We start from the raw sequence: 14,906 nt of genomic DNA, 5'->3' as shown, positions 1-14,906 counted from the left end.
TATTTACTTTTCATCAAATAGTTGAGAAACATACGTCTACAGGTGTAACCAATTCTTATACTGCCCATCGCCAATGAAACCACACGTGCAAACATTAATCTGATGACGCAAAAGCTACATTCTCGCACAGGTTGAGATCTCAATATTTTTTAAACTAGCAAATCATTTAACCAACATTTGCAAATCTTCTTGACCAGTATTATAACACAGGTGGTATGTAGATACGTTCCATCTTACAGTTTTCTACTCGCTATTTTGTTTTTATATGGTTAGTAACCTATCACCCTCTTGCTGAACAAATATATTGTTTGCTGTTCAAAACTCAACATCAATAAACTAAGACCAAATGCCACATGTTATCTTTAGTTACTCCCAGACAGAAAATAAAGATAATTCAATGTTATACATCACAATTCCTGAAGCATTAGTTGTTCATTGTTTGCAAACATAGAGCGTCCAAGTTTTATCAAGTCGGCAACTACAAGAAACATTTTGATTGTAACTTAGAATGAAAATATCATATTTCGAAGATGTAGCTTCGACTGACAACTTCGAATGCCGTAAATTGAGGTATATAGATAGACTGACAGAATTCTAGCTTAAATTCCACAATCTCTTGTACCTTAAGCTTCTTCCTTGAAAGACATTCATGGTACACAAATAATAAAGAATATTTCGAGATACCCTTCACCAATTAGATATCCAGAACACCATTCTGAAGGGACCTAGCCTGAATTGCTCGGATCTTCATTCAAATCACATCGGTTTACTGCCAATAAGCCACTTCATAATTCTAAGTGCGCATGGCATATAAACAAGGAGTGTGCTTTAAACTTTGACCTCAGACCACAATGCATCACGACTGCACATGCGCACATGGAACCGTGGCTTGCCTTATTCAAAGATCAACGGCACACGATGGACTGTGACGTGGATTATATTGATGGAACGCCACTGCTGGTCGACTTGCTTAGGGACAGATTTCTTGCACGGGACTTCTTGTTCCCGCTCACATTCCGCTGCCTTTGGAAGTCGTCAAAGGTTTGCTCTGCTACATCGGCGTACGTCGGCATCACGTTCTCTTCCTTAAGAATCTGTGAAGACGGCAAAGACAGAACGGCTCACGCTACCTAATCTCCAAGCAGATCTACACCGGTGCAAAAATCGTATAAGCTAGCCAGAGAATGACATATGTTATACCCATGTGTTCGTGCTGCCACCAAATAGTAATTATTACACATACTTTCGTCTACCGGTGCCTGACGTCATGACGGACCTTCTCTGGCTAGCTTACACGATTTTTGCACCGGTGTAGATCTGCTTGGAGATGACACGTTACCCAGGATGCAATGCGTGACCGGAAAGTGAAGTAACTAGCGTTTTACACAATGCAATGCGTGACAAGAACAAAAGTGAGCAAAGTATTAGCCTCCATAGCAAGCTCTTTGAGCCTTTATTGGCTTATTATACTCTTTTTGCTGTTGACTTCTTTTTGTACTGGGTCGTTTGTGCAGCCAGGCCGTAGCCATTAGGCCCAGTAAAAGAGAATTATAAGCCAAAAAGGGCCCAGAGAGCCTGCTATGGAGGCTAGCAAAGTGGTTTGTGCCTTTGGCACTAGAAGCGATAGTATGTGAGAAACTACAATGAAATATGCATGCTCTAAGCAAAGCCATGAAAACTACGCTGCTATCCCTTCTTTTGTGGGATAGATAGGTTGAACCTTTAAAGCTTTTACAAGGCAGAAAGTGAGGGGTATAGATGCAATGGTTATAGGCAAAGCCACTACGCATGCAAAGCTAGCTAAGGGCTCTACAAACCAGTGAGAGCGCAAACTAACCGTGCGTTGGGGATTAGCTGATTCAAAGCAAGTGCTGTCAGTGCTGTTCTCGTCTTCAAAGCGCACAGAACATGACACGTGATTTACCCCACAAATCCTTCAGCCCTTTAACTTTGGGCCAATGCTTTCTGACCAATGACATCAGGGAACTTACGACGTCATGTATGACGTCATGCAAGGTCCCGTGGTGCTTTGCGAGCTTGCTATCTGTGCCCCACCTAGCGATTCGCAAATAAACTACTGCGCTAGGTAGTCTTCCAACCAAGATCTAAGCAGCGAGCTATGAATTACCTTTTAATCCATCAATCTCTACACAGGCACATAAGTGGTGGGCAGAACACAGCTCCAATAGACGGGATTGTCATTGCTATCAGTATCAGTTAAGATCAGTCGTATGGTTCTTTTTATTGCTTTTACAGATGCAGGTAGGTCAAATACATGTAGGTATGGTATGAATTTGCCATCTTTATTTTCATTGTATCGTCACAACCTCCATATTCCAATATTGCAATATTAAACTATATATCATAAATATTTCAGATCCCTTATTATACTATACCGGCCATATATAAAGTGAAGCATATTATGTGATGATTAAAGAAAAGACTATTTAGATGATGGACAAGGGTCTAAATTGACTCATTAGGTCAATGAGTAGTTCAAAGTGCTTAGAAATTTTCAATCAGTGGCAGATGCCTAGCTTCACCGCCAACAGTAAGGATTGCAGTTCAAGAAAAAGTCGCTAGATGGTGTGTAAGATTTGTGATTTTTGATAAAAATCACGGTTGCCGTTTGAAAATCATAACCGAATGGTAACAAGTAATTTGAATCTTTCAGTTTGTGTCAGATGCTTAGATTGGCCGTCACGGACTATAGTTTAAGGAATTTTTCATAGAAGACATTTAAGATTTGTGACCTATGAAAAAATTGTACTAATGTCGATGAAATTGTTGATTTGAATCTTTGAATTTGCTTCCCTACTAATATGAAGTACATTTTAGGGAAAACTCGCTTGATGATGTACAAGATTGGTGACAAAGATTGCCTTTAAAAATCGTTAATAGATCGTTCGAAGTGATTTAATCTTTCAATTTGTGTCAGATATTTAGGCTAGTTTAAAAATAAGTTAAAGAATAAGTCACTTGATGGTGAATAAGATCGGCGACAGAGATTGTCTTTAGAACTTCGTGACTGAATTGTTCAAAGTGATTTGAATCTTTCAATTTGTGTCAGATATTCAGGCTTCTCTGTCATAAACAATAAGGATTACAGCTTAAGAAAAAGTCGCTTGATGGTGTATTAAGATCGGTGTCTGAATTACTTAAAGCGATTCGAATCTTTAAACACTCAAATGCCTAGGCTGTCAGTGAACAGTAACGACTGTACCACAGGGAATTGTCGCTAAATGACGTGTGGGATTGGTGATTCAAAACTAAAATCGTGACTGAATTGTTCAAAGTGATTTGAATCTTTCCATTCGTGTCAGATATTCAGGCCTCTCTGCCATAAACAATAAGGATTACAGCTTTAGAAAAAGTCGCTTGATGGTGTTTGAGATAATATTGCCTCAGAGACTGCCTTCAGAAAATCGTGACTGAATTGTTCAAAGTGATTTGAATCTTTCAATCAGCGCGAGGTGCTCTCCGGCCTGACCGGCCTGGTATGGCTGTATCTGCCTGGCCGACCAGGTTGAGGCCGGTTCCGGAAAGTCGTCCGTTGTTCTGTCAGCCAACAGTTGGTACGTTTTCATGGCTTGATCTTTCAGAATCTGCAAGAGTTGACAGGTCACATTAACACCGATCCAACCCACAATACAAGGGGAGTTAATACGTCGAGGAAGATTAACCTCCATTAACATTTATCCGCCAGGTTACAAAAATCCGCCACTTTAAAAAATAGTGGGTTTGAGAGATCTCTTGTGCAGCACCCCCCCCCCCCCAGGTATGCACAGTTTAGATATTCAGTAGTGCATTACACTAAAGGACGTTGGGTTGGAGATATGTTTTGACTTATTGTATCAGGGTGGCGGAATTATGTACCCTGGTGGAATAATATGTTAGTAGATGTTAGACATCCGGTACGAAACGCAAGATAATAGTTACTCAAGTTGTTAGCTAGCTGATGAACTCCAAATTATACTTCAGTCACTGACGACAGATAGCAGATGCTGTCTAAAAATATTTGACCTTTTACAAAATAATTCAGCTGCTTGTTGTGTAATGAGTAACTATTACCTTGCGCAAGGAGAGTGAAGTTTGGGTGTAACATAAAGAGAACTAGCTTTTCAATTGGTTAATCAAGAGATGTGATTTTAATAAAAAGCGAAGTGTGTGTGTTAAGTATTCGTCTCTACCAGACTTACTTTGATTATAGTAAACATTGGCCATGGGAACTCTTACCACTTGCAACCTTCGCTGGACAAATATGTATTCCTATGACGGCCAAGTCTTCTGAATTACTGCCACGTATTTTGGACAATTTCTAAAATTTGTTTATCACGTGGAGAGGTCTGGTAGAGACTTTGAGCATATTATGTACGGAATACATATCTACAATTATTTGTTATAATAACATGATGACATGTAATAGATAAGATCAGCCAACAAACAAACAAACATGAAGTAGTGATTTTAGTACATTACTTTCGTGAAGCTACGTACATCTTTCTTGAAGCTGAACGCTTCATGTTAGCTACGTACTTGCAAGCTTAAGAACATGCTAGACACCAGAAAAAACAATTGGCAAGAATCTCACCATGTAGCGCTGAGCACCCATTCCTCAGCAAAAAGCGTTAGAACTGTTAAAACTAGATTGTTTTGTTAGTGTGCAGGGGTTAGGTGTGGCAGGACGATCGGTGCGATATAACCAGCTGCTCCCGCGAGCCTGGGGAACTGGAGCCATGCGCAGATGGACAGTTTTGCCGATTGAACAATGCAGCTACAGACTATGTTCTGCGTATCTGTACCTCTTCAGCTTGACCTGGCAAACGTACACCTTCCACCGCGAAGTCACCATATTTGTCAACGACAAAAAAATCGCGAAAGCAATGACTTCCCAGCCGACCGCTTGAAACCACTGAAGTCATTGTCAGCGATGTGAAGGAATCTGGGTGGCAAGGTACGTTTTTGCCTCTGGGGAAGCGGGCGTCTGGTGTTGGGATTCCAAGCAAGCAGATCACGCACCGCATCATGCACGCATGGCAATCTACAAGCGGCTAATACAGCCTGACCTACGTAACCTTATTGCCTTTTTCATACACTATAGAGCGTGTAGCAATGTAACCAGCAAGCCAGCTTAACGTTTTGCTATACATTCATCAAATGAACAGCTTGTTCAGTACCTTGGAGAGACCCCATAATGAAATATCGCCATTGGTCACAATAGATATCAAAATGTTTAAGGAGGATCCCACTACCTTGTCAGCTACATTAAAATATAAATTAAAGATTTGCCCTGCTGTATGCAAAGTATATTGCACACTAGGAAGGACATGTACACAGTACAAATATACATAAAATATGTCACTTTTTAACTACATGTATCATAAAATTAGCAACAAAAAACACACAAAATAGTAAGGCAATGATACGTTTAATCTCGCACGAACCAGGTCTCAAGTGTTTTTCCCGTTCATTACCTGAAAATAACTAAATTGTATAAGTAACGTCTCTCACTCAGAGTTCTGAATCTCAAAGACGTTTATACTTTTTTGCTATGGTGATCTATTTCCGATTTCAGTCAAAAACAGAATCTTACCTGCTCGCAGAACTCCCTGAGTGCGCCCTGCCCTCCCCTGTAGGTTGAGATGAAGTGAGAGTGTTTCTGGATCGCGGCGTATGCGTCAGACGGACAGGCGGACATCCCCGCCTTCTTTATACAGTTCATGTCGCTGATGTCATAGCCTGTACATTTGAGGAATTACCATCGAATCAGAAATCTAGCATTATGTTGAATCTGTAGGTGGGACATGAATGAGACTGAATGTTATGCTGTTGCTGATAAATCAATTTATACTTTTTGTCGCATTCATATATAGATATCATGCCGTATCATACATATACATATACATATACATATACGTAAACATATACATACAGGGAGAGAGAGGCTAGAGATAAGGATAAGGGGGCTGGGAGAGAAGGGAGAGAGGGAGGCAGAGACAAAGCGAGAGAGAGAAAGGGAGAGAGGGACGAGGAGTGGGACAAAGACAGAGACAGAGTGAGAGACGGACCAAGAGAGACAGAGAGATAGAGGGGTGAGAGAGGAGGGATAGAGGGGGGAGGTTAGAGAGAGAGAGAGAGAGAAAGAGAGAGAGAGGTGGGAGAGAGAGAGAGAAAGAGACTGAAGAATCATAAGATTCTAAGACAGAAAACGCTGTGCCATTATATTACCCATATATCCGATGTCCTTCCACTCCAGACCGAGCTCCTGGCGCCAGGCGTCAATCACTGCCAGCTTGTCCTGTAACCATAGCAACGACTTATCTTTAGTCTACAAGATGTCTGCTGGTAGTGTCAAAGGATCTGACCATTCGCGTTATGACACATAACTTACAGCTCTTGTCTAATTCATGCTAGATATATGTCTAGGCGTGTTTTGCTTCTGTCTTAGCAAGCTTTTTATAAAATCTCCTACTAGGTCTTAGAGGCCTTCAATATTATCATATTGTCCACAATGCATCACGCTGCTAATGCGCACTTAAAGCCGTGCACTGGCTTATTACAATTGAATTCAGTTTATATTTTCCACAATATCTACAAGCCTCCTTTTACGGTTTCAAGTCTGATTTTGTAAAATCAATGGTTCGGACCATAGACAACTGACTAAATCAAAGTAACACCTAACGAGCAGGGGAATACAAAGAAAACGTACCGTACAGTTCTCCTCCAGTTTGGCGGAGAGCTTCTCGGCCAGTGCCCTCTGCACTTCGTTATCGCTCTCGGCGACTACACGGAACTGCAAAGAAAGGATCAGGAAGTTAAGTTTAACATCGCCTCAACCAAAGCAAAGAAATGTTTTTTTGATGATGAAAAGGCCTTCTGTAAGATGAAGATTTGCCGATTCTTTGTCCATTCATGTCTTGAAATATCCCTGGCTTGGATAAGCCTCGTCTGCCAATCCTAGACCGGATCCACCCGCGACCACACACGATCTAGTTTACGACTAATTCCAAACCAATGACGATTTAGTTTACGACTAATTCCAAACCACAGACGATTTAGTTTACGACTAACTCCCAACCACAGACGATCTAGTTAACGACTAACTGCCAACCATGGTCGACCGGTCTGGAGTAGATTACAATTGGAAGGCCATGTTCGGCTTTGTGTGACTAGTGCTTAAGTTAAGTAATACAATGTACTCCTACATGGCACAAACGACGGCAAGATACTAATGCAAACTTCTTGAGTGTTAAGTTACCATCTATTAAAAACGAGTCGCATTTAGACCTTGAATAAAACTCTACTTTCTAACTAGCCTTTGACACGCTCCAGATCATAAAGGTGGCTGGAAAAGTAGAAATTGGTCAAATGGAGTAAGACAGGTAACGTCTTACTACTCTCCAAGCAGAGGAGTGGGTCCGGCAGGTTTTTGGCGTGTTTTTAGGCGTTTTTGTCGGGCTATCTACTTTGTCATGGTTTCTTTGTCTCTATAACCCACACCTCTGCCGGCAGACGGAAGCTTCAATGCCTAATAAACCTAATCACTTCAACACATTACAAGCGTTTCACAAGTAAGTGCGAAGCGTGCCCGACCAGGCACGGGATTCCCTCCCCACGCGCCACAGAACTTCCGGCCCAGTCTAACCAAGGACATAATGTGGGTTTTATAGAGACAAAGAAACCATGACAAAGTAGAAAGCCCGACAAAAACGCCTAAAAACACGCCAAAAACCTGCCGGACCCACTCCTCTGCTTGGAGAGTAATGTCTTACCTCTATCCCGTTCTCCTGCAGCTGCTGCACGCCGACGATGTCCGTGGTCTTGAACGACCTGAGCTCTTCTCCCGTCGGGGAAACTTGAACCTGACCGTCCAGGAGCGTCCCGTCAATGTTCACCACCACCAGCCGCACAGTCTGGCGGAAAGGGAGGGAGAAAGCGAGTTATGGTAGCTTCCTTAGCGGGCTCAACGGGCCAGGCTTTTGGTTGGTCATTTAATGAAGATAAAAGAAGTCAAATGCTTACAGTACCGTAAAAAAAAAATTTTGCTCCTAAACCATTACCGACGAAGATATCTCTAGAACAATTCTACTATCAAAATCAAGGAACCCACATGTTATTGAAGAAGTGCAGAAGTGACAGAAGTACAGTTGTTTTTAGAAGCTCCACTAGTACTGTGGGAAGCTTCTGAAGGCATCCATTATTAATGGGCCGGTAAGCGGTCAAACTTTGAACGACAACAATAACCTATTCGATCTCTTAGTATGAGATCTGTAAGACTGTAACTTTACCTTAGGTTTTCGTCCATGGTACCCGAACCGGAAGAGACGCTGCTCGGCGATCTCCCAGTCCAGATCAGTGTCGATGTCCACACCGTACTCAGGTTCCATCACAAGATACGCCATCTTTCCACCCTGAAAAATGACAACAAGAAATTGATGATAAATATGTCAAAGTATTCAATGATTTTAAATAAATGATTGCGGTATCTTCACATTTTATCCTAAAACTTCACAACGAAAATATCTATGGCAAATCTCGTCGTACATTTTACCATTTTCTACTATCTTCCATCATTCAATATCAGTTTTTTTGGCGACTATGTATAGTGAAATGTATGTATTATGTGGTTTGTATCATGTGGTTACCTGCATGAGGCCTTGCTGTTCTACATCTCTAGTCATCATGTAGAACGCGCCGTTCTCTACTATCTCTCCGTCCCACTCCTGGCGCCTAGGTCGCTTTGCCGGGTCAAAGTTCAGAGGGAAAGGCTGGATGCCTGGGAAAGGGAAGACATCAATATATCTTCTTGAAATTGCAGCTTGTGTACAGTTTGCATAAAGCTTTCATTAAGAATTCTAAGTGTACATGTATATTCAAACCGTACACCGTGGTCACCTCTGCATGGACACATGGCCATTGTGGCCACTTCTTGGTGGCCCTTAAAATTATTTCCCAATTATGAATCCTGTTTATAGTGGTGACCTTTTACTGTAACTTACCGGCTGGAGCTTACCGGCTGACTGGAGCTTCTCTGGCTAGCATATACGATTTTCGGTGCCGTTGCAGATCAGCTTGGAGATAACCCAAATGTTGTGAAAGTCTTAATTACATTTCTATCACAAAAAATGTTGTTTTCAATGTAAAGCTCTACTTTTTACTTACCCCACTTGGGCTCCGTCCACCGGAAGCCGTGACGCCGGACGACAGTGAAGACCGAATCGTACCCGTCCTTCAGCGTCAGACGCATCCCATCATGCAAATGGAACGGATGTAGACACGGGGACGTTGCCTGTGAATATACAATATGGCGTCATCGGATGTTAGAGGATTCGACTTCCTTTTGCTGAGTTTCTTGTCCATTGATATTGTCAAAAATGAATATGATATAAAGTTAAAGTTACCGAGTATGTTGTTGTATGTTCGGGCACTTAAACTCCCTATAGCCACGTAAATTGCTTGTAAAAATTGGACCATAAAAAGCTTCTCCTAATGAACTTCTCCTATCTAAGCCTTCGAAATGAGATGCCTACGGGCAATTCTCCGCATCACGCTCCGTGATCGCATACCAAATGTTGAAATCAGAGCCAAACTCGGGGTTAAAAAGACCATCGTCGAAATGGTACAGACAAGAAGGCTGAGGTGGTTTGGACTTGTTGTAATCAGACCCCCACATACATTAGTCTACAAAGCCTGCAGCCAGGAGTTCGCTTCCCCCCAGACCCAGGGGAAGACCACCCAAGAGATGGAAAGACTAGATCGTGAAGGACACTTGGTTAGACATTCTTTTGTATCAAATTCACAATATGAAGAAGACAATATTGTCACACCTGTATGTCTACGATGATGTCCACCTCAGGGTGGTACCTGGCGAACTCGTCTATAGTGACCCATGAGTTACAGGTGTCCTGCGACACCTCAGATGACCTCCTGTGCACCTGCGCACCGCACCTGCGCGCTGTGGCCGCGATGTCGTCATGGTCCGTGGACACCCAGATGCTGGTGGTATGAAGGTAAAGGTGAAGCAGTCATCCTCCATTGAGGTAAAGCATATTTCTCGCGCTTTAGCGAAGCACACCAGGTCACTACCCTTACCGCTCGTTCTCATTTAATTGTACGCATTTTGTAATCTCCGTTACCGATTAAAATAAGACGTTCCTGGCATTAGGATATGCCACATATAAGATGTCAAACTGTAGTTTTTATGACGACTTAAAACCTTTCTAGCTTTTAAAAACGGCAGTTTGGTATCTTATATGTGGCATATTTTAATGTAAGGAACGTCTTACTTCTAACGGTAACGGAGATTACATTCTGTACATTTAAATGAGAACGAGCATTACTCTTTTCGATAAGTGTGTTGGGTTCTTTTGCGTACAGAGGTTTATAGCTTGAGGCTTACACCTTCATGAAGCTCCCTTATACACTGGGCCGCCGGCTTTACTTCACCATCCGAAATGCCGAAGGCAATCCCTTACAACATGCCCGAGCTGAGAGCTTGAAAAGGTGCTAGTCACCTGTTATGTCAATTCTTCCACCAATGTGTTGAATCTGAATAGATAAATAAATGAAATAACAAGCACGAAGAATAAGAAGCCCAACCTGTCCATGATGTCCGAGTCCCTGGCCGCCCGGATCACCCAGCCGATCAGCTCCAGGCCCCCCAGCTTCTTGTTGTTCTTCATCGGGATGCCCTTACTCCCACCTCTCGCGAGAATCAGCGTGGCTATGTGGGGCTCCTAAACAATGTACATAAAATGTAAGTTTTCGTCATTGAGTCTTAGGCGCAAGACGTGAGCAAAGAGAAACAACAGTCTGATTCCCCTAGTTTGAAATACTAGTTTGACACAATGACGAAACTTACATTTTAGATTTAAAAAAGTATAAAATCCATGGCGCCTCTAAAACATGAATTGAGCAGCAAAATATGTTTTGTGTATGCCAGTCAGGATTATTTCCTTTTTACAAAAACATACGTTTCTGATGAATTTGGCAAGTTGTGACCTTCTTTGTATATTTAGATATATATGTAGATAGTATATAAAATTGATTGTGTATTGTATAATGTTGATGCTGTTTCTAGTGTGTGGGAGAGTAGCTTGAAAATGTCGTATGCGCCTGTTTTGCCCTCCCTTTCACGTTGTGAAGAATTCAAGTAAACAGATAATCAAATTACGTTTGTTTTATGACGTATTGATGACGTACCTCTTTGCCGAACCGCCTCTTCCACTCTGCCCGTAGTTCCGGGGTCGGTTCGAACCCCATCCGCTTGTACCGCAGCTCCGGGTCGGGTTTACTGATGTCGTTCATCTTGCCGAGTGTCTGCAAATTTAACAAGTCAATTAAGCCATTCATTAATTAATTAGCTAAACAGTTACATCGGTAATTATCTAACCAATGGGCTGACAATGGCAGTTACACTTACATGTAGATATTCAAGGTCAAACTTTACCTGAACTTATGGGTTAAACCGTCTAACTTGTCGGACAATACTAGTAAATACGCCATAATCACTTTTTAATACATCACATAGAATTTGGGAGTTACAGTAAGAATTGCTTTAATTTCAAACGAATATTCTAAGATAACTCACTGATATAACACATATCAACTTAGATATTAATGCATGGCAAGATAGATGGCAAATCAAATACTTTGGGGTTCATTCAATGAGGTGTAACTTCAGACATTCCTCAAATCCCGTATCTTAACTTCAGTCGCCTGATGCACAGGCTATTAAGCTAGCCTTCACCAGGCCTTCCTATGGGGGTATGAATCATACATAAAAAGGAATAACTGGCCAGAAGAGTCAGTCCACGGCAAGGAATAAATTTCCCCTGCGTCTGCAAATGAAACTCTTTGGTGTCCAACCGTCCCTGTTTTGTTATACTTTTAGCATTCTTAATGTTGTTATCTTATTGACGTGATCTCCTCTACTTAACTGTCTGTGCTTTTGTCTGTATGACTGACACACTGTTTTGATAAAAAAACAAAAACTTTATTTTATATTCTCCCTATAGCCAGCGTACTTAGTCTGGTAGATGGTACTATTAAGCCCATAAGTCTGTCTTTGTCTACATGAATGGACGGCGTTCCCCGGGTGGGGTTGGTACAGTCCGTTCGTGCATATGACTAGCTCGTAGGGATTATTACATTCCAAAGCTGTAGGTGTGTCAGATCTGAGAACAGTGGCCGACGCCGCCCTGACTGATGGGAACAGTAATTTTTTCATTATTTCTAAAATAAAATGTAAGGCGTAAGCTATAAAATCAATGTAATAAGCAAAATCTTTCTGTAAAAGTGCACAATTCTAGAATGCATTATTGGAGGTTAGGGGAGCGGAAGAAATGATTAAAGTACAGAAACTTGGTTCGTTTTGCCCCCCCCCCCCCAATTTAGAACATTCCAATACCTTATGCATAAGCAGGTGGATTAAGCACTTGAGTGCATCGCTTCGGTATTGTTTTCGGTACAGCTACGCAAACGTTGTTTTAACAGACAGTTTGTTTACACTCGCCACACCGTGACGCTGCACTACATGTCTACTGAAATAAATACAAGACCGCGTGGCAACCTGAAGCAATTGCAAAAATTAGCCAATTTTATTTGCAAGTTCTTGCCCGAGGGTTAATTGCAGCATGGAATAATGCATAGCAAAAGTATACAGACAGTGCGAGTTAACAATGGTGACAAGCGGAACAAGAGAACTGCTACGAAATACAATCTAAGCTTTCTGGGTTTGACTAATCTTTTTTGAAACCAGTGGAAGATGAAGTGTCCCACATTTTCTGCAATGTGTGGGCTTTGAGAGGTTAACAGTGTTTTAGTTTCAGAACAGGGTTCTAGTTCTAAGATACGGGGAATATTTATCAAAGGGCTTGGTCCGTCATTACTACTTTAGAGTACATATCCATCCGTTAGTGACAAATGGTAACTCAACGGCTGGCATTTACTTCTCTGAACAATTCCCATCCTTTTTCCAGCATCCTATGGAATCTGGGAGAGACCACTGGATTAAAGTTACTACTACAGCTGTATTTGTGTTCAAACGTTTGAGCATGGAAAAACATAGAGAGTGGGGTGGGGTGTAGTGGAGTACTTATGTGAGCGGGATCCGTATACATGCTTGGATACCTGCCTCAGTTGAACTTAAGAGTAGGCCAAATAAACCGAAACACGATACTAACCAGGAAGTTGTCTTCCGTTCTTATAAATGATACAATCTACAGTAAAGGCCCTGTCAAATATATCGTACGATCGCAAACTGTATGCATTCTTGGGATAATTATGCATGTGTACGAGAAAATGTATTAAATCAGCCTCTAACAGGCTCCAGAGGCGGCTGGAAATTAAAGGGTAGACATTGGCCAATCTAGACAGATATCATGCAACAGGAGTTAGTCTGCTAAAGTGGCACAGGCCGCCAATGTACTCATATAGCCGGCAAACTCCTCTCTGACATATTACCTGTCTATTTAGCCATTTTCTACTATTTCCAGCCGCCCCTGGTGCCTGGTAGAGGCTAGTCTTAAGATCCTTGTCGGTGGTTGGCTCTGTCACAACCGGCTTGAAAATTCTACTACATCAAAATCGTACGACAACCTACAACGAACGCGGCCCGTATACAGTGGTACAGGGCACAACACAAAACTATTGTTGACACGTCAATGCACCTGTTATTATTGAATTATTCTAACAATAAACGCTTGCGTGACTATACTTCATATAATACAATGAAACTCGAGTAATAGGTTGTTCCGTAGCTTGAAAATTCGGCCGAATTTGCCACGTATTAAATCTAAAAAAAAGGACCCTGTTTTTTGCTTATGTACATTGATCACCAGCATGGGTACTGTAGCCCCAGGCATTCAATTTGTCTGTAATTTAGGCCATTCTCAGATTTTTTTAACATTTGAAAATATCTCCCAAGTCGGAGCACATTGAACTGAAATCTAAAATGCTTACAGTACATTCTCAACTGCGTTGTGGATAGCTAAAATAGTGGCCTAAAATACTCTACAACAGGCCAGTCGTTGCACAGAGATTTTGGTCTAATTTAGCTACAACTGACTGGCTTACTAGGTCAGAAATAATTGCAGGTCTCAACTATAATAATACCACACAAAGCTTGTCCTATTTCTTAAAACGTAGCGACATTTCATAGACATTTCAAACATATTTTAACATACCTGTATTTCAGTATTCGAAGTCCGTGGCTTCTTAGGCTCTGGCCCTTCCGATGATGACATCTACAATGACCTGGAAAAACCGGATAGACAAAAACAATCCGTGTAGGTGTGGGCAGGTAGTAGAGATGGGAGGGCAACGTGTCTTGTCATGCGCAGAGGTGCCGGTACAACAATGGAGGGCGGGTCATACGTGACGTCATAGCAGCTGACACCATGTCACAGGTGGGCGCATCCTTATTTGCAAACAGACACTGACGGTGTCTCTACAGATCTCCAAGCAGATATGAGGATCCGGCACCGCGTGTTTTTGTAGTAATAAGTACGTCTTTTTGGCAGTGCACCGTTTAAAAGCTCCGTCTTCTCCAAGCAAATGTAGAGATCCGGCTCAGTGTTTTCTAAGTAGTTAATCCGTCTTCTTAAAAATGCACCCTTTTTAAGCTTCGTCTTCTCCAAGCAGACGTAAGGAGCCGGCTCAGTGTTTTAATAAGTGCACCCTTTTTAAGCTTCGTCTTCTCCAAGCAGACGTAAGGAGCCGGCTTAGTGTTTTAATAAGTGCACCCTTTTCAAGCTTCGTCTTCTCGAAGCAGGCGTAAGGAGCCGGCTCAGTGTTTTAATAAGTGCACCCTTTTCAAGCTTCGTCTTCTCCAAGCAGACGTAAGGAGCCGGCTCAGTGTTTTGATAAGTGCACCCTTTTTAAGCTTCGTCTTCTCCAAGCAGACT

General features: G+C 41.9%; 1 protein-coding gene across 2 annotated transcripts; it reads right to left on the bottom strand.

The window, feature by feature from the left end:
• Positions 1 to 413: 413 nt before the first annotated feature.
• Positions 414 to 14,354, bottom strand: LOC136421357 (N-acylneuraminate cytidylyltransferase-like). 2 transcript variants are annotated; one of them, XM_066408591.1, is made up of 12 exons: positions 14,187 to 14,351; positions 11,203 to 11,319; positions 10,600 to 10,736; positions 9,828 to 9,996; positions 9,163 to 9,289; positions 8,646 to 8,776; positions 8,289 to 8,411; positions 7,773 to 7,913; positions 6,710 to 6,793; positions 6,229 to 6,298; positions 5,594 to 5,739; positions 414 to 1,094 (listed from the first exon to the last, which is right to left on the bottom strand). In XM_066408591.1, exons 1-12 carry the CDS (start codon positions 14,244 to 14,246, stop codon positions 936 to 938), a joined length of 1,464 nt encoding a protein of 487 aa, XP_066264688.1. In that variant the 5' UTR covers positions 14,247 to 14,351; the 3' UTR covers positions 414 to 935. The 2 variants fall into 2 exon arrangements, with proteins under 2 accessions (XP_066264688.1, XP_066264686.1); XM_066408589.1 differs by lacking the exon at positions 414 to 1,094 and adding an exon at positions 3,404 to 3,605 and having other exon boundaries at positions 14,187 to 14,354.
• Positions 14,355 to 14,906: the final 552 nt, after the last annotated feature.

Source organism: Branchiostoma lanceolatum, chromosome 16, assembly GCF_035083965.1.
Source record: "Branchiostoma lanceolatum isolate klBraLanc5 chromosome 16, klBraLanc5.hap2, whole genome shotgun sequence".
Lineage (NCBI taxonomy): Eukaryota > Metazoa > Chordata > Leptocardii > Amphioxiformes > Branchiostomatidae > Branchiostoma > Branchiostoma lanceolatum.
This window is presented reverse-complemented; position numbering and strand designations above follow the sequence as displayed.